At 39.3% G+C, this 26,499-nt stretch overlaps 1 protein-coding gene across 1 annotated transcript in view; it reads right to left on the reverse strand.

Annotated features, from left to right (window-relative positions):
* Positions 1 to 4,889: 4,889 nt before the first annotated feature.
* The window catches only part of LOC131687569 (uncharacterized), a 50,897-nt gene continuing 29,287 nt past the window's right edge, over positions 4,890 to 26,499 (reverse strand). Inside the window, exon 2 of the mRNA XM_058971658.1 lies at positions 4,890 to 5,129. Within this exon, the coding sequence (XP_058827641.1) occupies positions 4,890 to 5,129 (240 nt within the window). The remainder of the gene's footprint in view (positions 5,130 to 26,499) is intronic.

Consider the following 26,499-nt stretch of genomic DNA (forward strand, 5'->3'; position numbering starts at 1 on the left):
TGAATTATTTGTTTGGATACGCAGAAAGTTCCCCAAACTTTTGTGGGAGTTTTCTAGTGCTCCAATAGTTTGGTGGTGGTAAGCTGTTGAATTCAGCTTTTCCACCTGCAGTAAATTACAAATATCTTTGAATAGGGTGGACATGAATTCTGTTCCTCTATCCGTTAAAATTTGTTGCGGTACACCATAATTCAGTATAACATTTTCAACGAATGCTTTGGCCACAGTATTCGTTGCTTTGTCCCTGATAGGTGTAGCAGTTACAAATTTCGTGAGATCACATTGGGTCGTCAGTATATACTGGTTTCCCACTGCATCTGGTAATAATGGTCCAACCAGATCTAGGAAAATTTTTTCGAATGCATGACTAGCAGTAGTAGTCAGCTGCATCGGTTGTTTTGTATTATAACTTTTGTTCCTCTGGCATTTTGGACATTTCTTAATAAAATTGATGATATCACGGTCCATTGTCTTCCAGTGATATCTTTGTTTGATTGAATTACTTGTGCGTTTGATTCCCGCATGCCCTGCAGTTGGCAATACGTGGAAATCATTTAGAATTAATTTCTTTTCTTTTTCATCTTCAACGACTTTTATCCTTTTACCTATTACAACAATAGGCGGCATGCCTTTCATATTAAATTCCTCTATTTTGCTTTTTAGTTTTCTATAATTGGTTGTGTTTTCCACAACAAGGCCTTTTATTTTATGGACTTTCGCGTATTCCACTAACTGTTTCAGTACTCCCCGTAGGCGAGTCAATGTCATGTTAGGGTCCACGAAAACCATAGCATTTTTCTCATTGATTATTTCGTCGTTATTTTCCAATTTTATCGTCATGTAATCAATATTCGAATTTTCTGCGCGCTTATGTTCATTCGCTCCGCTTTCTTTGTTACTTCTACTTTGTGCTCTTGTACACACGAAACTTTCTCGTGGTGTCAAGGCTTTTAGATCAGCAATCGAAATACGTGATAACGCGTCCGCCACCACATTTTCCGATCCCTTTTTATATATGACATCAAATTTATACTCCTCTAGAGCCAGACGAAACTTTGTCAACCGGCTCGAGGGATCTGTTAAAGTAAATAGGTAGACTAAAGGACGGTGGTCTGTGAACACCTCGAACCTTCTACCATATAAATACGGCCGAAAATGTCGAATTGCCCACACCAGACCTAATAGCTCCTTCTCAATAGTACTATAATTTGATTCAGCACTGTTCAATGCCTTACTTGCGAATGCAATGGGTCTGGCATTTTGGTTGCTTAATACAGCTCCCAACGCTTTTCCTGATGCATCCGTATGTAAGGTAAAAATATTATCTTTTGAAAAATCGGGATAGTCAAGGACTGGTGGATTCATGAAACATTTTTTCAGATACTGAAAAGAATGTTCGCACTTATCCGTCCAATTGAATTCCACATTTTTCCTTGTTAACCTATTCAGTGGACTGCATAGCTTTGCAAAGTCTCTTATGTGCTTTCTATAGTAGTTCGCAAACGCGACAAATCTTTTCACTTCGTCAGCTGTTTGTGGACTACTCCACTTTTTAATAATTTCCAATTTAGAAGGGTCAGGTTTAACACCTTCGATTGACACTAAGTGTCCCAAGTATAACAACCCGGTTTTGAGAAAATTGCATTTCTGCGGATTCAACTTCAAATTTGTTTTCCGTAATCGTTCAAAAATTTGTGCAAGATTTCTGTTATGCTCATCTAATGTTTTACCGAATACGATAATATCATCTAAATAAACGAGACATGTCTCCATGTTAAGACCTGACATTGCTACGGTCATTAACCTTGAAAATGTAGACGGGCTTACTTTTAATCCCATAGGGAGACGTGTCATTTGGTATTGTCCCCTATTGGTACTAAAAGCAGTTATATGCCTATCTTCTTTCCTTAATTCACATTGGTAATATCCTTGAGAAAGGTCCAAATGTGAAAAGTATTTAGCTCCTGCCAATGACTCAATCACTTCCTCAATATTTGGAAGTGGAAATTTGTCATCTTGGAGGGCATTGTTCAATTTGCGATAGTCGATTACTAATCGCCATTTCTTTGTATCATCTGCCGACTTCTTAGGAACTAATAGCAAAGGGCTATTCCATTCAGATACGGCATTTTCGATGACATTTTCCTTGATCATTTTATCTACTTGCTTCTGGACTTCCTCCTTCTGAGCATGTGGTAATTTGTACGGCCTGGTATACACTGGATGTGTATCAGGTTTAATAGTAAGCGAGGGTTGATAAATCCTCGTTACTGTCAACTTATCATTTTTTAAACAAAAAATATCGTTGTACTTCATGCACAACTTTTCAATGGTTGGTCGGTCTTCCTCATTGATTCCGGCTAAATTCAATTCTGATAGAACTTCCTGTGCTCTGCTAGAATTATATCTGCATGCACTCTGGATTTCAATAATATCGTAATTTTCTAAAGGTTTCGTCTGTGGTTTCAAGGTCTTGATTTTAACATTTTTATTTTTTATATTTAGCAATCTAACAGGAACCTTTCCATTTCTTGGTTCTACAATCGCTCCTGCAATAAAGACTTTTGATTGTAATTCTTGATTTAGTATTACCATCGGTCTACTGCAATCAACTTCTACAAAAGTGATTACTTCTGTCCGTGGGGGGATTATAAAATTTTCTTCAAATAACGGTTTTCTAAGTGATAATGTGGACGTTTCGAAATTAATCTGCGCCCCAAATTTTTTCAAAAAGTTTGTTCCAATCAAACCTGTTATGTTTGACGGTAATTTCTCTATAACATGGAAAGTAATGGGATATTCATATCCATTGTATTCTATAAAAGTACTCACAGTACCCAGGGTGGTGGTGATTCCACTTACACCACGCACATGTATAGTCTGTGATACATTGAGACAAGCGTATAATTTTTCCGTTAGGTGGCGTCTGTCTAATATACAGCACGACGCACCACTATCAACTACTAAATTAAAACTTTTACCATCTATTATGAAATTTGTTCGTAGCGCTCGTTCGCTATTTAAATTAGTCACGAAAAAATTCGCCAACATTCGCTTCCTCTTGCGGGGCTGCTGCTCTTTGCTGCTCCTCCGCTACATTTGCGATTCGCCTTTGGCCATTTTGAATACGATTGTTATCATTATTGTTATGATTATTATCTCGCTGGTTCTGGCCATTGCTATAATACTGCCTGTTTGGGACATTGTTATGGTAACCTCTACCGTTACCTCGCTGAGAATTTCCTCGATTTCCAGAGAAACCTGGCGGATTATTTCTGCCTCTATTTCTTTGGGAATATTGTGTATAATGGTGGCTACTAGACTGATAACCACCCCTGCCAGGGTAATATCCACGGCCTCCACGCCCACGGAAATTACCTTGGTATTGATACCCTTGCGTCCACAAGGCAGTTTCTGTCGAGGCCTGGGGCTGTACCTCCAGTGCATCGGAAATCGCCTTGTTCAGCGTAGTCGGGTTCCTTGCTTTCAGAAAGAAAACGGTTTGTGGATTTTTCAATCCTTCTATAAATGCCTGTACAGCTATTGGCTGTACAATATTGGCTGCGGCAGCTTCTGTGCAGAATGTCTTGTTAGACACATGCGCTGCTGCTAGTTTTGTGCTGAGCTTCTCGATTTCAGCTCCAAATTCGCTGATTGTTTTGTTTTGCTGTTTAATGCTCCTTATCTCGTTCTCAACCGCTCGAGGGGTGAGACGGACCATAAATTTAAGTTGCAATACTTCTTTAAGCTGCTGTAAATTTCCAACCTCATCAATGGAACCATGTGCGGCTCCTACCAATCTTGTTTTGATAAACTTTATAATTGCTGCTTCAGGAACATTCGGAGAATATTCCTTCAGCAGTTCTACGGTTTCTAAGAACAGAGGTAACCCTGCGGGTTCCCCATCATATTTTTCAATCATTTTCATCGCTAGTGCGATGTCAAGGGTAGCCATGGTGGCTTCCTCTTCTTCCTCACCTGTTTCGTCTATCTGAGGAAGGCTTTCAATAGAAATGTCACCCACTGGGGGTGTTCCCCTAAGCAGTACAACAGCTTCGTAAATATTATCTCTCAATTTAAGGTATCGCTTACTTAGTGAACATCTGACACTTTCACTAAGTGTGTCATTTTGTAATAACTTTTTCAAATCCTCTTTTAGTTTTAGTAATTTAGCAATTTTTTCATTCCTTGTCTTGCTTTTAAAGGTACTAAATTTTCTTATGTTGGAGTATAGTTTATTTAACTCGTCCTCTAATTCGAAAAATGTATCCATAACCAATTTAGGAATGCCATTTATATATACACTTTTTATTATCTAACATAGACTCTTATCCTGCATGCGAAAATAATCCTATCACTGCTACTTACGATTTTTTTTCTTTTTCCTTACACTTTTTGTTTTATTCTTCGCATTGCCTTCGTCGGTTGAAATATTTTATGTTTATCCTCTGCATGTTCTGTGCATCGCTTTCTATAATATATTCTGTGATACCTAAAATAATATTTGGTGCCAATAGTTTTTCGCTAATTCAAAATATTGTTAATATACTTCCCCTTTTATCCTTTCCTTTTTTGAGGGTTTCTCGTATTATGTTGCTCCTATTGTGTTCCATGTTAGTAATTCTTCGATCTCTTCCATCAATGCAACGCCTTCAGCTACCATTCTGCCATCCATATTCTGCTTCACGGCCGCTGCACTAGACATTCCAAACAGCATCTCCGCTATTTCTTTGTAAGCTTCCGCCTGTGCACTTGAAAAAAGACGGTTTGACCGTTCCTGTATCTCCTCGTGCATCTCTTTTAGTTTAATAATGCACATTGAGTACACTAAGTAGTCCTTTACGCAATACTCCATTGTATATTGCCTTTTTCTGGTTGTTATTTAATTTTCACACATCCAACTTTGCTACTGAAAGAGCTGCCTTCATGGCACGTTTCTTCGTTGATCTCTGGTGTTCTCTATAAATGATCACGAAGAGTTGCGCTAACACCGCAACAAGAATGATCCACAGCTTCAGTTCATGTGCATCATGTGCATCGGTGTGGCTGTCCAACGTATTCACTACATTTACCTGGGCGTTTTCTGCGTTTTGCACACCTCTTGACTGCGTTTTCCCCATATTTTTACACTGTTTTTAAGTTACTCAATTCAATTCCCATTCAATTTTCCAGGCTTACCCTGCACCAACACAAGTTTGCTCCGTCCATTCGGTATTATTTTCCCGTTTTGTGGTTGCTAATATTCTTCACACTTCAACTCAAAAAATCAACTCGCACCGGCCCGTGGTTTCGTTTTGTTCGCACTGAGGCACTTTTAATGTTCACACTTTTCGACGTAACTTTTCACTCATTTTTAAAGCGTTTTTTACTGGTATTTCAGCAGTATTTTACTGGTATATCTGCTGTATTTCACTGGTAGTTTCTTCTCGTACTGGCGAGGATCGCCATGAAAAGATCATTCTTTTCATTTCTTTTTATCTGGGACTGTTGTGATATATCATACTTATATCACACGGAGGTTCGCTCTAGAATGAATTTTATTTTCCTTAAACCTAAGCTATGGGCTGGATTGCTCCAGTGGCTACGTGACCTTTTTTGCTTTCCTAAGCAATATGCGTTCACCGCCCGGGTGGAGTGCTCGCGCATATTGCTGATCCTATGTTTTTCTAAACGATATGCATTCGTCGCCGGAGTGGCGTGATGGCGCATATCGCTGATCTTTCACTTTACGGTTTATATTACCGTCTATGCTCCTATTTTGGGTCCGTTGCCACTACAATCTTTAAAATGCATGAAACGTCGAGATTTTATGTTATCTCGAAAAAATTTTTTTTATAAAAATCGACTTTTTGGGACTTTGCCGATTTTGCACCTTTTTGCCTTTCTCAATAGAAAGGTATTGCAATTGCTCTGAAAACCGACTTTTTAACGGAGGCCCGGAGGGCCGAGTGACATATACCATTCGATTCAGTTCGTCGAGTTCGGCAAATGTCTGTGTGTGTGTATGTATGTGTGTATGTATGTATGTGTGTGTGTATGTGTGTGTGTATGTGACCAAAAATGTCACTCATTTTTCTCAGAGATGGCTGAACCGATTTTGACAAACTTAGTCTCAAATGAAAGATGCAACGTTCCCATAGGCTGCTATTGAATTTCTAATGGATCCGACTTCCGGTTCCGGAATTACAGGGTGATAAGTACGAACACGCAGAAAATGTCGATTTTAATAAATTCTGCAATGAATGTATAAAGGTGAAAAATTTTCCAAAATATGACCACTACTGCTTCGATTTGTATTATTAGGTCACTAACATCCATTCAAAGTCTATTTGGCCACATTGGCCACCATCCTCGGTTCCGGAAGCCCCGGCGGAAGTATCTAAATTCAGAATAACAGTCACATCGGTTTCTCGGAGATGGCTAGACCGATTCGACTAAACTTGGCCTCAAATGAAAGGTATTGCGTCCCCGTAAATGGCTATTTAATTTCATCCCGATCCGACTTCCGGTTCCGGAGTTACAGGTTGTGGCGTGCGATCACATAGCAAATTGTGATTCAAACCGATACTCCGATGAAAGCAAAAAAGGTAAAAATTTCGCTAAAATGTCTCTCAAACAACTTAAATTTGCTGTTCTAGGTCACCGACGGCCAACCAAACTTTCGTTGACTACATTGACCACCATAGACGGTTCCGGAAGTGCCCGGGAAAAGCGGCCATCTTTCAAAATTTACGAACTCGCATCAGTTTCCCGGAAATGGTTAGGCCGATTTTCACAAACTTAGTCCCAAATGATAGCTATAATATCCCCATAGATATCTATAAAATTTCGTACGGATCGCTTATATGGTTCCGGAAATATAGACTAAACCGTCCGGTCACATATGAAATTCCCATATAAGCCGGAACTCAATTTTTTTTTCAAAGGGGGGACCCCATGAAATTTCAGAAATCGAATTCGTATTTTTGATGCCAAACATCTTTAAAATGCATGAAACGTCGAGATTTTATGTTATCTCGAAAAATTTTTTTTTTATAAAAATCGACTTTTTGAGACTTTGCCGATTTTGCACCTTTTTGCCTTTCTCAATAGAAAGGTATTGCAATTGCTCTGAAAACCGACTTTTTAACGGAGGCCCGGAGGGCCGAGTGACATATACCATTCGATTCAGTTCGTCGAGTTCGGCAAATGTCTGTGTGTGTGTATGTATGTATGTATGTATGTATGTGTGTGTGTATGTGTGTGTGTATGTGACCAAAAATGTCACTCATTTTTCTCAGAGATGGCTGAACCGATTTTGACAAACTTAGTCTCAAATGAAAGATGCAACGTTCCCATAGGCTGCTATTGAATTTCTAATGGATCCGACTTCCGGTTCCGGAATTACAGGGTGATAAGTACGAACACGCAGAAAATGTCGATTTTAATAAATTCTGCAATGAATGTATAAAGGTGAAAAATTTTCCAAAATATGTCCACTACTGCTTCGATTTGTAGTATTAGGTCACTAACATCCATTCAAAGTCTATTTGGCCACATTGGCCACCATCCTCGGTTCCGGAAGCCCCGGCGGAAGTATCTAAATTCAGAATAACAGTCACATCGGTTTCTCGGAGATGGCTAGACCGATTCGACTAAACTTGGCCTCAAATGAAAGGTATTGCGTCCCCGTAAATGGCTATTTAATTTCATCCCGATCCGACTTCCGGTTCCGGAGTTACAGGTTGTGGCGTGCGATCACATAGCAAATTGTGATTCAAACCGATACTCCGATGAAAGCAAAAAAGGTAAAAATTTCGCTAAAATGTCTCTCAAACAACTTAAATTTGCTGTTCTAGGTCACCGACGGCCAACCAAACTTTCGTTGACTACATTGACCACCATAGACGGTTCCGGAAGTGCCCGGGAAAAGCGGCCATCTTTCAAAATTTACGAACTCGCATCAGTTTCCCGGAAATGGTTAGGCCGATTTTCACAAACTTAGTCCCAAATGATAGCTATAATATCCCCACAGATGTCTATAAAATTTCGTACGGATCGCTTATATGGGTCTGGAAATATAGACTAAATCGTCCGGTCACATATGAAATTCCCATATAAGCCGGAACTCAAATTTTTTTTCAAAGGGGGGACCTCATGAAATTTCAGAAATCGAATTCGTATTTTTGATGCCAAACATCTTTAAAATGCATGAAACGTCGAGATTTTATGTTATCTCGAAAATTTTTTTTTTATAAAAATCGACTTTTTGGGACTGCCGATTTTGCACCTTTTTGCCTTTCTCAATAGAAAGGTATTGCAATTGCTCTGAAAACCGACTTTTTAACGGAGGCCCGGAGGGCCGAGTGACATATACCATTCGATTCAGTTCGTCGAGTTCGGCAAATGTCTGTGTGTGTGTATGTATGTGTGTATGTATGTATGTGTGTGTGTATGTGTGTGTGTATGTGACCAAAAATGTCACTCATTTTTCTCAGAGATGGCTGAACCGATTTTGACAAACTTAGTCTCAAATGAAAGATGCAACGTTCCCATAGGCTGCTATTGAATTTCTAATGGATCCGACTTCCGGTTCCGGAATTACAGGGTGATAAGTACGAACACGCAGAAAATGTCGATTTTAATAAATTCTGCAATGAATGTATAAAGGTGAAAAATTTTCCAAAATATGTCCACTACTGCTTCGATTTGTAGTATTAGGTCACTAACATCCATTCAAAGTCTATTTGGCCACATTGGCCACCATCCTCGGTTCCGGAAGCCCCGGCGGAAGTATCTAAATTCAGAATAACAGTCACATCGGTTTCTCGGAGATGGCTAGACCGATTCGACTAAACTTGGCCTCAAATGAAAGGTATTGCGTCCCCGTAAATGGCTATTTAATTTCATCCCGATCCGACTTCCGGTTCCGGAGTTACAGGTTGTGGCGTGCGATCACATAGCAAATTGTGATTCAAACCGATACTCCGATGAAAGCAAAAAAGGTAAAAATTTCGCTAAAATGTCTCTCAAACAACTTAAATTTGCTGTTCTAGGTCACCGACGGCCAACCAAACTTTCGTTGACTACATTAACCACCATAGACGGTTCCGGAAGTGCCCGGGAAAAGCGGCCATCTTTCAAAATTTACGAACTCACATCAGTTTTCCGGAAATGGCTGGGCCAATTTTCACAAACTTAGTCCCAAATGATAGCTATAATATCCCCATAGATATCTATAAAATTTCGTACGGATCGATTGTATGGTTCCGGAAATATAGACTAAACCGTCCGGTCACATATGAAATTCCCATATAAGCCGGAACTCAATTTTTTTTTTTCAAAGGGGGGACCCCATGAAATTTCAGAAATCGAATTCGTATTTTTGATGCCAAACATCTTTAAAATGCATGAAACGTCGAGATTTTATGTTATCTCGAAAAATTTTTTTTTATAAAAATCGACTTTTTGGGACTTTGCCGATTTTGCACCTTTTTGCCTTTCAATAGAAAAGTATTGCAATTGCTCTGAAAACCGACTTTTTAACGGAGGCCCGGAGGGCCGAGTGACATATACCATTCGATTCAGTTCGTCGAGTTCGGCAAATGTCTGTGTGTGTGTATGTATGTGTGTATGTATGTATGTGTGTGTGTATGTGTGTGTGTATGTGACCAAAAATGTCACTCATTTTTCTCAGAGATGGCTGAACCGATTTTGACAAACTTAGTCTCAAATGAAAGGTGCAACGTTCCCATAGGCTGCTATTGAATTTCTAATGGATCCGACTTCCGGTTCCGGAATTACAGGGTGATAAGTACGAACACGCAGAAAATGTCGATTTTAATAAATTCTGCAATGAATGTATAAAGGTGAAAAATTTTCCAAAATATGTCCACTACTGCTTCGATTTGTAGTATTAGGTCACTAGCATCCATTCAAAGTCTATTTGGCCACATTGGCCACCATCCTCGGTTCCGGAAGCCCCGGCGGAAGTATCTAAATTCAGAATAACAGTCACATCGGTTTCTCGGAGATGGCTAGACCGATTCGACTAAACTTGGCCTCAAATGAAAGGTATTGCGTCCCCGTAAATGGCTATTTAATTTCATCCCGATCCGACTTCCGGTTCCGGAGTTACAGGTTGTGGCGTGCGATCACATAGCAAATTGTGATTCAAACCGATACTCCGATGAAAGCAAAAAAGGTAAAAATTTCGCTAAAATGTCTCTCAAACAACTTAAATTTGCTGTTCTAGGTCACCGACGGCCAACCAAACTTTCGTTGACTACATTAACCACCATAGACGGTTCCGGAAGTGCCCGGGAAAAGCGGCCATCTTTCAAAATTTACGAACTCACATCAGTTTTCCGGAAATGGCTGGGCCAATTTTCACAAACTTAGTCCCAAATGATAGCTATAATATCCCCATAGATATCTATAAAATTTCGTACGGATCGCTTATATGGTTCCGGAAATATAGACTAAACCGTCCGGTCACATATGAAATTCCCATATAAGCCAGAACTCAATTTTTTTTTTCAAAGGGGGGACCCCATGAAATTTCAGAAATCGAATTCGTATTTTTGATGCCAAACATCTTTAAAATGCATGAAACGTCGAGATTTTATGTTATCTCGAAAAATTTTTTTTTATAAAAATCGACTTTTTGGGACTGCCGATTTTGCACCTTTTTGCCTTTCTCAATAGAAAGGTATTGCAATTGCTCTGAAAACCGACTTTTTAACGGAGGCCCGGAGGGCCGAGTGACATATACCATTCGATTCAGTTCGTCGAGTTCGGCAAATGTCTGTGTGTGTGTGTATGTATGTGTGTATGTATGTATGTGTGTGTGTATGTGTGTGTGTATGTGACCAAAAATGTCACTCATTTTTCTCAGAGATGGCTGAACCGATTTTGACAAACTTAGTCTCAAATGAAAGATGCAACGTTCCCATAGGCTGCTATTGAATTTCTAATGGATCCGACTTCCGGTTCCGGAATTACAGGGTGATAAGTACGAACACGCAGAAAATGTCGATTTTAATAAATTCTGCAATGAATGTATAAAGGTGAAAATTTTTCCAAAATATGTTCACTACTGCTTCGATTTGTAGTATTAGGTCACTAACATCCATTCAAAGTCTATTTGGCCACATTGGCCACCATCCTCGGTTCCGGAAGCCCCGGCGGAAGTATCTAAATTCAGAATAACAGTCACATCGGTTTCTCGGAGATGGCTAGACCGATTCGACTAAACTTGGCCTCAAATGAAAGGTATTGCGTCCCCGTAAATGGCTATTTAATTTCATCCCGATCCGACTTCCGGTTCCGGAGTTACAGGTTGTGGCGTGCGATCACATAGCAAATTGTGATTCAAACCGATACTCCGATGAAAGCAAAAAAGGTAAAAATTTCGCTAAAATGTCTCTCAAACAACTTAAATTTGCTGTTCTAGGTCACCGACGGCCAACCAAACTTTCGTTGACTACATTAACCACCATAGACGGTTCCGGAAGTGCCCGGGAAAAGCGGCCATCTTTCAAAATTTACGAACTCACATCAGTTTTCCGGAAATGGCTGGGCCAATTTTCACAAACTTAGTCCCAAATGATAGCTATAATATCCCCATAGATATCTATAAAATTTCGTACGGATCGCTTATATGGGTCCGGAAATATAGACTAAATCGTCCGGTCACATATGAAATTCCCATATAAGCCGGAACTCAAATTTTTTTTCAAAGGGGGGACCTCATGAAATTTCAGAAATCGAATTCGTATTTTTGATGGCAAACATCTTTAAAATGCATGAAACGTCGAGATTTTATGTTATCTCGAAAATTTTTTTTTTATAAAAATCGACTTTTTGGGACTGCCGATTTTGCACCTTTTTGCCTTTCTCAATAGAAAGGTATTGCAATTGCTCTGAAAACCGACTTTTTAACGGAGGCCCGGAGGGCCGAGTGACATATACCATTCGATTCAGTTCGTCGAGTTCGGCAAATGTCTGTGTGTGTATGTATGTGTGTATGTATGTATGTGTGTGTGTATGTGTGTGTGTATGTGACCAAAAATGTCACTCATTTTTCTCAGAGATGGCTGAACCGATTTTGACAAACTTAGTCTCAAATGAAAGATGCAACGTTCCCATAGGCTGCTATTGAATTTCTAATGGATCCGACTTCCGGTTCCGGAATTACAGGGTGATAAGTACGAACACGCAGAAAATGTCGATTTTAATAAATTCTGCAATGAATGTATAAAGGTGAAAAAATTTCCAAAATATGTCCACTACTGCTTCGATTTGTAGTATTAGGTCACTAACATCCATTCAAAGTCTATTTGGCCACATTGGCCACCATCCTCGGTTCCGGAAGCCCCGGCGGAAGTATCTAAATTCAGAATAACAGTCACATCGGTTTCTCGGAGATGGCTAGACCGATTCGACTAAACTTGGCCTCAAATGAAAGGTATTGCGTCCCCGTAAATGGCTATTTAATTTCATCCCGATCCGACTTCCGGTTCCGGAGTTACAGGTTGTGGCGTGCGATCACATAGCAAATTGTGATTCAAACCGATACTCCGATGAAAGCAAAAAAGGTAAAAATTTCGCTAAAATGTCTCTCAAACAACTTAAATTTGCTGTTCTAGGTCACCGACGGCCAACCAAACTTTCGTTGACTACATTAACCACCATAGACGGTTCCGGAAGTGCCCGGGAAAAGCGGCCATCTTTCAAAATTTACGAACTCACATCAGTTTTCCGGAAATGGCTGGGCCAATTTTCACAAACTTAGTCCCAAATGATAGCTATAATATCCCCACAGATGTCTATAAAATTTCGTACGGATCGCTTATATGGGTCCGGAAATATAGACTAAATCGTCCGGTCACATATGAAATTCCCATATAAGCCGGAACTCAAATTTTTTTTCAAAGGGGGGACCTCATGAAATTTCAGAAATCGAATTCGTATTTTTGATGGCAAACATCTTTAAAATGCATGAAACGTCGAGATTTTATGTTATCTCGAAAAATTTTTTTTTATAAAAATCGACTCTTTGGGACTGCCGATTTTGCACCTTTTTGCCTTTCTCAATAGAAAGGTATTGCAATTGCTCTGAAAACCGACTTTTTAACGGAGGCCCGGAGGGCCGAGTGACATATACCATTCGATTCAGTTCGTCGAGTTCGGCAAATGTCTGTGTGTGTGTATGTATGTGTGTATGTATGTATGTGTGTGTGTATGTGTGTGTGTATGTGACCAAAAATGTCACTCATTTTTCTCAGAGATGGCTGAACCGATTTTGACAAACTTAGTCTCAAATGAAAGATGCAACGTTCCCATAGGCTGCTATTGAATTTCTAATGGATCCGACTTCCGGTTCCGGAATTACAGGGTGATAAGTACGAACACGCAGAAAATGTCGATTTTAATAAATTCTGCAATGAATGCATAAAGGTGAAAAATTTTCCAAAATATGTCCACTACTGCTTCGATTTGTAGTATTAGGTCACTAACATCCATTCAAAGTCTATTTGGCCACATTGGCCACCATCCTCGGTTCCGGAAGCCCCGGCGGAAGTATCTAAATTCAGAATAACAGTCACATCGGTTTCTCGGAGATGGCTAGACCGATTCGACTAAACTTGGCCTCAAATGAAAGGTATTGCGTCCCCGTAAATGGCTATTTAATTTCATCCCGATCCGACTTCCGGTTCCGGAGTTACAGGTTGTGGCGTGCGATCACATAGCAAATTGTGATTCAAACCGATACTCCGATGAAAGCAAAAAAGGTAAAAATTTCGCTAAAATGTCTCTCAAACAACTTAAATTTGCTGTTCTAGGTCACCGACGGCCAACCAAACTTTCGTTGACTACATTAACCACCATAGACGGTTCCGGAAGTGCCCGGGAAAAGCGGCCATCTTTCAAAATTTACGAACTCACATCAGTTTTCCGGAAATGGCTGGGCCAATTTTCACAAACTTAGTCCCAAATGATAGCTATAATATCCCCATAGATATCTATAAAATTTCGTACGGATCGCTTATATGGTTCCGGAAATATAGACTAAACCGTCCGGTCACATATGAAATTCCCATATAAGCCAGAACTCAATTTTTTTTTTCAAAGGGGGGACCCCATGAAATTTCAGAAATCGAATTCGTATTTTTGATGCCAAACATCTTTAAAATGCATGAAACGTCGAGATTTTATGTTATCTCGAAAATTTTTTTTTTATAAAAATCGACTTTTTGGGACTGCCGATTTTGCACCTTTTTGCCTTTCTCAATAGAAAGGTATTGCAATTGCTCTGAAAACCGACTTTTTAACGGAGGCCCGGAGGGCCGAGTGACATATACCATTCGATTCAGTTCGTCGAGTTCGGCAAATGTCTGTGTGTGTGTGTATGTATGTGTGTATGTATGTATGTGTGTGTGTATGTGTGTGTGTATGTGACCAAAAATGTCACTCATTTTTCTCAGAGATGGCTGAACCGATTTTGACAAACTTAGTCTCAAATGAAAGATGCAACGTTCCCATAGGCTGCTATTGAATTTCTAATGGATCCGACTTCCGGTTCCGGAATTACAGGGTGATAAGTACGAACACGCAGAAAATGTCGATTTTAATAAATTCTGCAATGAATGTATAAAGGTGAAAAATTTTCCAAAATATGTCCACTACTGCTTCGATTTGTAGTATTAGGTCACTAACATCCATTCAAAGTCTATTTGGCCACATTGGCCACCATCCTCGGTTCCGGAAGCCCCGGCGGAAGTATCTAAATTCAGAATAACAGTCACATCGGTTTCTCGGAGATGGCTAGACCGATTCGACTAAACTTGGCCTCAAATGAAAGGTATTGCGTCCCCGTAAATGGCTATTTAATTTCATCCCGATCCGACTTCCGGTTCCGGAGTTACAGGTTGTGGCGTGCGATCACATAGCAAATTGTGATTCAAACCGATACTCCGATGAAAGCAAAAAAGGTAAAAATTTCGCTAAAATGTCTCTCAAACAACTTAAATTTGCTGTTCTAGGTCACCGACGGCCAACCAAACTTTCGTTGACTACATTAACCACCATAGACGGTTCCGGAAGTGCCCGGGAAAAGCGGCCATCTTTCAAAATTTACGAACTCACATCAGTTTTCCGGAAATGGCTGGGCCAATTTTCACAAACTTAGTCCCAAATGATAGCTATAATATCCCCATAGATATCTATAAAATTTCGTACGGATCGCTTATATGGGTCCGGAAATATAGACTAAATCGTCCGGTCACATATGAAATTCCCATATAAGCCGGAACTCAAATTTTTTTTCAAAGGGGGGACCTCATGAAATTTCAGAAATCGAATTCGTATTTTTGATGGCAAACATCTTTAAAATGCATGAAACGTCGAGATTTTATGTTATCTCGAAAAATTTTTTTTTATAAAAATCGACTTTTTGGGACTGCCGATTTTGCACCTTTTTGCCTTTCTCAATAGAAAGGTATTGCAATTGCTCTGAAAACCGACTTTTTAACGGAGGCCCGGAGGGCCGAGTGACATATACCATTCGATTCAGTTCGTCGAGTTCGGCAAATGTCTGTGTGTGTGTATGTATGTGTGTATGTATGTATGTGTGTGTGTATGTGTGTGTGTATGTGACCAAAAATGTCACTCATTTTTCTCAGAGATGGCTGAACCGATTTTGACAAACTTAGTCTCAAATGAAAGATGCAACGTTCCCATAGGCTGCTATTGAATTTCTAATGGATCCGACTTCCGGTTCCGGAATTACAGGGTGATAAGTACGAACACGCAGAAAATGTCGATTTTAATAAATTCTGCAATGAATGTATAAAGGTGAAAAATTTTCCAAAATATGTCCACTACTGCTTCGATTTGTAGTATTAGGTCACTAACATCCATTCAAAGTCTATTTGGCCACATTGGCCACCATCCTCGGTTCCGGAAGCCCCGGCGGAAGTATCTAAATTCAGAATAACAGTCACATCGGTTTCTCGGAGATGGCTAGACCGATTCGACTAAACTTGGCCTCAAATGAAAGGTATTGCGTCCCCGTAAATGGCTATTTAATTTCATCCCGATCCGACTTCCGGTTCCGGAGTTACAGGTTGTGGCGTGCGATCACATAGCAAATTGTGATTCAAACCGATACTCCGATGAAAGCAAAAAAGGTAAAAATTTCGCTAAAATGTCTCTCAAACAACTTAAATTTGCTGTTCTAGGTCACCGACGGCCAACCAAACTTTCGTTGACTACATTGACCACCATAGACGGTTCCGGAAGTGCCCGGGAAAAGCGGCCATCTTTCAAAATTTGCGAACTCGCATCAGTTTCCCGGAAATGGTTAGGCCGATTTTCACAAACTTAGTCCCAAATGATAGCTATAATATCCCCACAGATGTCTATAAAATTTCGTACGGATCGCTTATATGGGTCCGGAAATATAGACTAAATCGTCCGGTCACATATGAAATTCCCATATAAGCCGGAACTCAAATTTTTTTTCAAAGGGGGGACCTCATGAAATTTCAGAAATCGAATTCGTATTTTTGATGGCAAACATCTTTAAATTGCATGAAACGTCGAGATTTTATGTTATCTCGAAAAATTTTTTTTTATAAAAATCGACTTTTTGGGACTGCCGATTTTGCACCTTTTTGCCTTTCTCAATAGAAAGGTATTGCAATTGCTCTGAAAACCGACTTTTTAACGGAGGCCCGGAGGGCCGAGTGACATATACCATTCGATTCAGTTCGTCGAGTTCGGCAAATGTCTGTGTGTGTGTGTGTATGTATGTGTGTATGTATGTATGTGTGTGTGTATGTGTGTGTGTATGTGACCAAAAATGTCACTCATTTTTCTCAGAGATGGCTGAACCGATTTTGACAAACTTAGTCTCAAATGAAAGATGCAACGTTCCCATGGTTCCAGAATTACAGGGTGATAAGTACGAACACGCAGAAAATGTCGATTTTAATAAATTCTGCAATGAATGTATAAAGGTGAAAAATTTTCCAAAATATGTCCACTACTGCTTCGATTTGTAGTATTAGGTCACTAACATCCATTCAAAGTCTATTTGGCCACATTGGCCACCATCCTCGGTTCCGGAAGCCCCGGCGGAAGTATCTAAATTCAGAATAACAGTCACATCGGTTTCTCGGAGATGGCTAGACCGATTCGACTAAACTTGGCCTCAAATGAAAGGTATTGCGTCCCCGTAAATGGCTATTTAATTTCATCCCGATCCGACTTCCGGTTCCGGAGTTACAGGTTGTGGCGTGCGATCACATAGCAAATTGTGATTCAAACCGATACTCCGATGAAAGCAAAAAAGGTAAAAATTTCGCTAAAATGTCTCTCAAACAACTTAAATTTGCTGTTCTAGGTCACCGACGGCCAACCAAACTTTCGTTGACTACATTAACCACCATAGACGGTTCCGGAAGTGCCCGGGAAAAGCGGCCATCTTTCAAAATTTACGAACTCACATCAGTTTTCCGGAAATGGCTGGGCCAATTTTCACAAACTTAGTCCCAAATGATAGCTATAATATCCCCATAGATATCAATAAAATTTCGTACGGATCGCTTATATGGTTCCGGAAATATAGACTAAACCGTCCGGTCACATATGAAATTCCCATATAAGCCGGAACTCAATTTTTTTTTTCAAAGGGGGGACCCCATGAAATTTCAGAAATCGAATTCGTATTTTTGATGGCAAACATCTTTAAAATGCATGAAACGTCGAGATTTTATGTTATCTCGAAAAAAATTTTTTTATAAAAATCGACTTTTTGGGACTGCCGATTTTGCACCTTTTTGCCTTTCTCAATAGAAAGGTATTGCAATTGCTCTGAAAACCGACTTTTTAACGGAGGCCCGGAGGGCCGAGTGACATATACCATTCGATTCAGTTCGTCGAGTTCGGCAAATGTCTGTGTGTGTATGTATGTGTGTATGTATGTATGTGTGTGTGTATGTGTGTGTGTGTATGTGACCAAAAATGTCACTCATTTTTCTCAGAGATGGCTGAACCGATTTTGACAAACTTAGTCTCAAATGAAAGATGCAACGTTCCCATAGGCTGCTATTGAATTTCTAATGGATCCGACTTCCGGTTCCGGAATTACAGGGTGATAAGTACGAACACGCAGAAAATGTCGATTTTAATAAATTCTGCAATGAATGTATAAAGGTGAAATTTTTTCCAAAATATGACCACTACTGCTTCGATTTGTAGTATTAGGTCACTAACATCCATTCAAAGTCTATTTGGCCACATTGGCCACCATCCTCGGTTCCGGAAGCCCCGGCGGAAGTATCTAAATTCAGAATAACAGTCACATCGGTTTCTCGGAGATGGCTAGACCGATTCGACTAAACTTGGCCTCAAATGAAAGGTATTGCGTCTCCGTAAATGGCTATTTAATTTCATCCCGATCCGACTTCCGGTTCCGGAGTTACAGGTTGTGGCGTGCGATCACATAGCAAATTGTGATTCAAACCGATACTCCGATGAAAGCAAAAAAGGTAAAAATTTCGCTAAAATGTCTCTCAAACAACTTAAATTTGCTGTTCTAGGTCACCGACGGCCAACCAAACTTTCGTTGACTACATTGACCACCATAGACGGTTCCGGAAGTGCCCGGGAAAAGCGGCCATCTTTCAAAATTTACGAACTCGCATCAGTTTCCCGGAAATGGTTAGGCCGATTTTCACAAACTTAGTCCCAAATGATAGCTATAATATCCCCACAGATGTCTATAAAATTTCGTACGGATCGCTTATATGGGTCTGGAAATATAGACTAAATCGTCCGGTCACATATGAAATTCCCATATAAACCGGAATTCAAATTTTTTTTCAAAGGGGGGACCTCATGAAATTTCAGAAATCGAATTCGTATTTTTGATGGCAAACATCTTTAAAATGCATGAAACGTCGAGATTTTATGTTATCTCGAAAAAATTTTTTTTATAAAAATCGACTTTTTGGGACTTTGCCGATTTTGCACCTTTTTGCCTTTCTCAATAGAAAGGTATTGCAATTGCTCTGAAAACCGACTTTTTAACGGAGGCCCGGAGAGCCGAGTGACATATACCATTCGATTCAGTTCGTCGAGTTCGGCAAATGTCTGTGTGTGTGTATGTATGTGTGTATGTATGTATGTGTGTGTATGTGACCAAAAATGTCACTCATTTTTCTCAGAGATGGCTGAACCGATTTTGACAAACTTAGTCTCAAATGAAAGATGCAACGTTCCCATAGGCTGCTATTGAATTTCTAATGGATCCGACTTCCGGTTCCGGAATTACAGGGTGATAAGTACGAACACGCAGAAAATGTCGATTTTAATAAATTCTGCAATGAATGTATAAAGGTGAAAAATTTTCCAAAATATGTCCACTACTGCTTCGATTTGTAGTATTAGGTCACTAACATCCATTCAAAGTCTATTTGGCCACATTGGCCACCATCCTCGGTTCCGGAAGCCCCGGCGGAAGTATCTAAATTCAGAATAACAGTCACATCGGTTTCTCGGAGATGGCTAGACCGATTCGACTAAACTTGGCCTCAAATGAAAGGTATTGCGTCCCCGTAAATGGCTATTTAATTTCATCCCGATCCGACTTCCGGTTCCGGAGTTACAGGTTGTGGCGTGCGATCACATAGCAAATTGTGATTCAAACCGATACTCCGATGAAAGCAAAAAAGGTAAAAATTTCGCTAAAATGTCTCTCAAACAACTTAAATTTGCTGTTCTAGGTCACCGACGGCCAACCAAACTTTCGTTGACTACATTAACCACCATAGACGGTTCCGGAAGTGCCCGGGAAAAGCGGCCATCTTTCAAAATTTACGAACTCACATCAGTTTTCCGGAAATGGCTGGGCCAATTTTCACAAACTTAGTCCCAAATGATAGCTATAATATCCCCATACATATCTGTAAAATTTCGTACGGATCGCTTATATGGTTCCGGAAATATAGACTAAACCGTCCGGTCACATATGAAATTCCCATATAAGCCGGAACTCAATTTTTTTTTTCAAAGGGGGGACCCCATGAAATTTCAGAAATCGAATTCGTATTTTTGATGCCAAACATCTTTAAAATGCATGAAACGTCGAGATTTTATGTTATCTCGAAAAAATTTTTTTTATAAAAATCGACTTTTTGGGACTTTGCCGATTTTGCACCTTTTTGCCTTTCTCAATAGAAAGGTATTGCAATTGCTCTGAAAACCGACTTTTTAACGGAGGCCCGGAGGGCCGAGTGACATATACCATTCGATTCAGTTCGTCGAGTTCGGCAAATGTCTGTGTGTGTGTATGTATGTGTGTATGTATGTATGTGTGTGTGTATGTGTGTGTGTGTATGTGACCAAAAATGTCACTCATTTTTCTCAGAGATGGCTGAACCGATTTTGACAAACTTAGTCTCAAATGAAAGATGCAACGTTCCCATAGGCTGCTATTGAATTTCTAATGGATCCGACTTCCGGTTCCGGAATTACAGGGTGATAAGTACGAACACGCAGAAAATGTCGATTTTAATAAATTCTGCAATGAATGTATAAAGGTGAAAAATTTTCCAAAATATGACCACTACTGCTTCGATTTGTAGTATTAGGTCACTAACATCCATTCAAAGTCTATTTGGCCACATTGGCCACCATCCTCGGTTCCGGAAGCCCCGGCGGAAGTATCTAAATTCAGAATAACAGTCACATCGGTTTCTCGGAGATGGCTAGACCGATTCGACTAAACTTGGCCTCAAATGAAAGGTATTGCGTCCCCGTAAATGGCTATTTAATTTCATCCCGATCCGACTTCCGGTTCCGGAGTTACAGGTTGTGGCGTGCGATCACATAGCAAATTGTGATTCAAACCGATACTCCGATGAAAGCAAAAGAGGTAAAAATTTCGCTAAAATGTCTCTCAAACAACTTAAATTTGCTGTTCTAGGTCACCGACGGCCAACCAAACTTTCGTTGACTACATTGACCACCATAGACGGTTCCGGAAGTGCCCGGGAAAAGCGGCCATCTTTCAAAATTTACGAACTCGCATCAGTTTCCCGGAAATGGTTAGGCCGATTTTCACAAACTTAGTCCCAAATGATAGCTATAATATCCCCACAGATGTCTATAAAATTTCGTACGGATCGCTTATATGGGTCCGGAAATATAGACTAAATCGTCCGGTCACATATGAAATTCCCATATAAGCCGGAACTCAAATTTTTTTTCAAAGGGGGGACCTCATGAAATTTCAGAAATCGAATTCGTATTTTTGATGGCAAACATCTTTAAAATGCATGAAACGTCGAGATTTTATGTTATCTCGAAAAAATTTTTTTTTATAAAAATCGACTTTTTGGGACTGCCGATTTTGCACCTTTTTGCCTTTCTCAATAGAAAGGTATTGCAATTGCTCTGAAAACCGACTTTTTAACGGAGGCCCGGAGGGCCGAGTGACATATACCATTCGATTCAGTTCGTCGAGTTCGGCAAATGTCTGTGTGTGTGTATGTATGTGTGTATGTATGTATGTGTGTGTGTATGTGTGTGTGTATGTGACCAAAAATGTCACTCATTTTTCTCAGAGATGGCTGAACCGATTTTGACAAACTTAGTCTCAAATGAAAGATGCAACGTTCCCATAGGCTGCTATTGAATTTCTAATGGATCCGACTTCCGGTTCCGGAATTACAGGGTGATAAGTACGAACACGCAGAAAATGTCGATTTTAATAAATTCTGCAATGAATGTATAAAGGTGAAAAATTTTCCAAAATATGTCCACTACTGCTTCGATTTGTAGTATTAGGTCACTAGCATCCATTCAAAGTCTATTTGGCCACATTGGCCACCATCCTCGGTTCCGGAAGCCCCGGCGGAAGTATCTAAATTCAGAATAACAGTCACATCGGTTTCTCGGAGATGGCTAGACCGATTCGACTAAACTTGGCCTCAAATGAAAGGTATTGCGTCCCCGTAAATGGCTATTTAATTTCATCCCGATCCGACTTCCGGTTCCGGAGTTACAGGTTGTGGCGTGCGATCACATAGCAAATTGTGATTCAAACCGATACTCCGATGAAAGCAAAAAAGGTAAAAATTTCGCTAAAATGTCTCTCAAACAACTTAAATTTGCTGTTCTAGGTCACCGACGGCCAACCAAACTTTCGTTGACTACATTAACCACCATAGACGGTTCCGGAAGTGCCCGGGAAAAGCGGCCATCTTTCAAAATTTACGAACTCACATCAGTTTTCCGGAAATGGCTGGGCCAATTTTCACAAACTTAGTCCCAAATGATAGCTATAATATCCCCATAGATATCTATAAAATTTCGTACGGATCGCTTATATGGTTCCGGAAATATAGACTAAACCGTCCGGTCACATATGAAATTCCCATATAAGCCGGAACTCAATTTTTTTTTCAAAGGGGGGACCCCATGAAATTTCAGAAATCGAATTCGTATTTTTGATGCCAAACATCTTTAAAATGCATGAAACGTCGAGATTTTATGTTATCTCGAAAAAATTTTTTTTATAAAGATCGACTTTTTGGGACTTTGCCGATTTTGCACCTTTTTGCCTTTCTCAATAGAAAGGTATTGCAATTGCTCTGAAAACCGACTTTTTAACGGAGGCCCGGAGGGCCGAGTGACATATACCATTCGATTCAGTTCGTCGAGTTCGGCAAATGTCTGTGTGTGTGTATGTATGTGTGTATGTATGTGTGTGTGTGTATGTGACCAAAAATGTCACTCATTTTTCTCAGAGATGGCTGAACCGATTTTGACAAACTTAGTCTCAAATGAAAGATGCAACGTTCCCATAGGCTGCTATTGAATTTCTAATGGATCCGACTTCCGGTTCCGGAATTACAGGGTGATAAGTACGAACACGCAGAAAATGTCGATTTTAATAAATTCTGCAATGAATGTATAAAGGTGAAAAATTTTCCAAAATATGACCACTACTGCTTCGATTTGTAGTATTAGGTCACTAACATCCATTCAAAGTCTATTTGGCCACATTGGCCACCATCCTCGGTTCCGGAAGCCCCGGCGCAAGTATCTAAATTCAGAATAACAGTCACATCGGTTTCTCGGAGATGGCTAGACCGATTCGACTAAACTTGGCCTCAAATGAAAGGTATTGCGTCCCCGTAAATGGCTATTTAATTTCATCCCGATCCGACTTCCGGTTCCGGAGTTACAGGTTGTGGCGTGCGATCACATAGCAAATTGTGATTCAAACCGATACTCCGATGAAAGCAAAAGAGGTAAAAATTTCGCTAAAATGTCTCTCAAACAACTTAAATTTGCTGTTCTAGGTCACCGACGGCCAACCAAACTTTCGTTGACTACATTGACCACCATAGACGGTTCCGGAAGTGCCCGGGAAAAGCGGCCATCTTTCAAAATTTACGAACTCGCATCAGTTTCCCGGAAATGGTTAGGCCGATTTTCACAAACTTAGTCCCAAATGATAGCTATAATATCCCCACAGATGTCTATAAAATTTCGTACGGATCGCTTATATGGGTCCGGAAATATAGACTAAATCGTCCGGTCACATATGAAATTCCCATATAAGCCGGAACTCAAATTTTTTTTCAAAGGGGGGACCTCATGAAATTTCAGAAATCGAATTCGTATTTTTGATGGCAAACATCTTTAAAATGCATGAAACGTCGAGATTTTATGTTATCTCGAAAAATTTTTTTTTATAAAAATCGAATTTTTGGGACTGCCGATTTTGCACCTTTTTGCCTTTCTCAATAGAAAGGTATTGCAATTGCTCTGAAAACCGACATTTTAACGGAGGCCCGGAGGGCCGAGTGACATATACCATTCGATTCAGTTCGTCGAGTTCGGCAAATGTCTGTGTGTGTGTATGTATGTGTGTATGTATGTATGTGTGTGTGTATGTGTGTGTGTATGTGACCAAAAATGTCACTCATTTTTCTCAGAGATGGCTGAACCGATTTTGACAAACTTAGTCTCAAATGAAAGATGCAACGTTCCCATAGGCTGCTATTGAATTTCTAATGGATCCGACTTCCGGTTCCGGAATTACAGGGTGATAAGTACGAACACGCAGAAAATGTCGATTTTAATAAATTCTGCAATGAATGTATAAAGGTGAAAAATTTTCCAAAATATGTCCACTACTGCTTCGATTTGTAGTATTAGGTCACTAACATCCATTCAAAGTCTATTTGGCCACATTGGCCACCATCCTCGGTTCCGGAAGCCCCGGCGGAAGTATCTAAATTCAGAATAACAGTCACATCGGTTTCTCGGAGATGGCTAGACCGATTCGACTAAACTTGGCCTCAAATGAAAGGTATTGCGTCCCCGTAAATGGCTATTTAATTTCATCCCGATCCGTCTTCCGGTTCCGGAGTTACAGGTTGTGGCGTGCGATCACATAGCAAATTGTGATTCAAACCGATACTCCGATGAAAGCAAATAAGGTAAAAATTTCGCTAAAATGTCTCTCAAACAACTTAAATTTGCTGTTCTAGGTCACCGACGGTCAACCAAACTTTCGTTGACTACATTAACCACCATAGACGGTTCCGGAAGTGCCCGGGAAAAGCGGCCATCTTTCAAAATTTACGAACTCACATCAGTTTTCCGGAAATGGCTGGGCCAATTTTCACAAACTTAGTCCCAAATGATAGCTATAATATCCCCATAGATATCTATAAAATTTCGTACGGATCGCTTATATGGTTCCGGAAATATAGACTAAACCGTCCGGTCACATATGAAATTCCCATATAAGCCGGAACTCAATTTTTTTTTCAAAGGGGGGACCCCATGAAATTTCAGAAATCGAATTCGTATTTTTGATGCCAAACATCTTTAAAATGCATGAAACGTCGAGATTTTATGTTATCTCGAAAATTTTTTTTTTATAAAAATCGACTTTTTGGGACTTTGCCGATTTTGCACCTTTTTTCAGTTCAATATTACCGTGGCTGTTTTTTTCTTTTTCAAAATTTTAGAACTCGAATAATGATTTATTTTCCTGTATATAGTTGTCATGTGATGTATAATAATAAAATGTAATATATGCATTTAAAAGCTTTCAATGAATATAAACAACGCACACATTCTCGTGATTCATGATTGAGAAAGGCACAATTGCACCGCTAGGTGGATTAAAATAGGTTTTTCAGTTCAATATTACCGTGGCTGTTTTTTTCTTTTTCAAAATTTTAGAACTCGAATAATGATTTATTTTCCTGTATATAGTTGTCATGTGATGTATAATAATAAAATGTAATATATGCATTTAAAAGCTTTCAATGAATATAAACAACGCACACATTCTCGTGATTCATGATTGAGAAAGGCACAATTGCACCGCTAGGTGGATTAAAATAGGTTTTTCAGTTCAATATTACCGTGGCTGTTTTTTTCTTTTTCAAAATTTTAGAACTCGAATAATGATTTATTTTCCTGTATATAGTTGTCATGTGATGTATAATAATAAAATGTAATATATGCATTTAAAAGCTTTCAATGAATATAAACAACGCACACATTCTCGTGATTCATGATTGAGAAAGGCACAATTGCACCGCTAGGTGGATTAAAATAGGTTTTTCAGTTCAATGTTACCGTGGCTGTTTTTTTCTTTTTCAAAATTTTAGAACTCGAATAATGATTTATTTTCCTGTATATAGTTGTCATGTGATGTATAATAATAAAATGTAATATATGCATTTAAAAGCTTTCAATGAATATAAACAACGCACAAATTCTCGTGATTCATGATTGAGAAAGGCACAATTGCACCGCTAGGTGGATTAAAATAGGTTTTTCAGTTCAATATTACCGTGGCTGTTTTTTTCTTTTTCAAAATTTTAGAACTCGAATAATGATTTATTTTCCTGTATATAGTTGTCATGTGATGTATAATAATAAAATGTAATATATGCATTTAAAAGCTTTCAATGAATATAAACAACGCACACATTCTCGTGATTCATGATTGAGAAAGGCACAATTGCACCGCTAGGTGGATTAAAATAGGTTTTTCAGTTCAATATTACCGTGGCTGTTTTTTTCTTTTTCAAAATTTTAGAACTCGAATAATGATTTATTTTCCTGTATATAGTTGTCATGTGATGTATAATAATAAAATGTAATATATGCATTTAAAAGCTTTCAATGAATATAAACAACGCACACATTCTCGTGATTCATGATTGAGAAAGGCACAATTGCACCGCTAGGTGGATTAAAATAGGTTTTTTTGTCTTTCGTTTGCAATTATGAACCATCGTACAAAAACATAATAAAAGTATATTACCATTGCGCTAAAAATAATAAAAATACGTTTCAATTTGATAAATAAACATTTTCGTTGTTCGTTTGGCTATAACTGGAATGATTAAAAAGTATTTTTTTATCTTGGTAAAATTAGAACCACCCTAACTGTTGTTTTAACAAAAAAGG

This window comes from Topomyia yanbarensis, chromosome 3 (assembly GCF_030247195.1).
Source record: "Topomyia yanbarensis strain Yona2022 chromosome 3, ASM3024719v1, whole genome shotgun sequence".
In the NCBI taxonomy this organism is placed as follows: domain Eukaryota; kingdom Metazoa; phylum Arthropoda; class Insecta; order Diptera; family Culicidae; genus Topomyia; species Topomyia yanbarensis.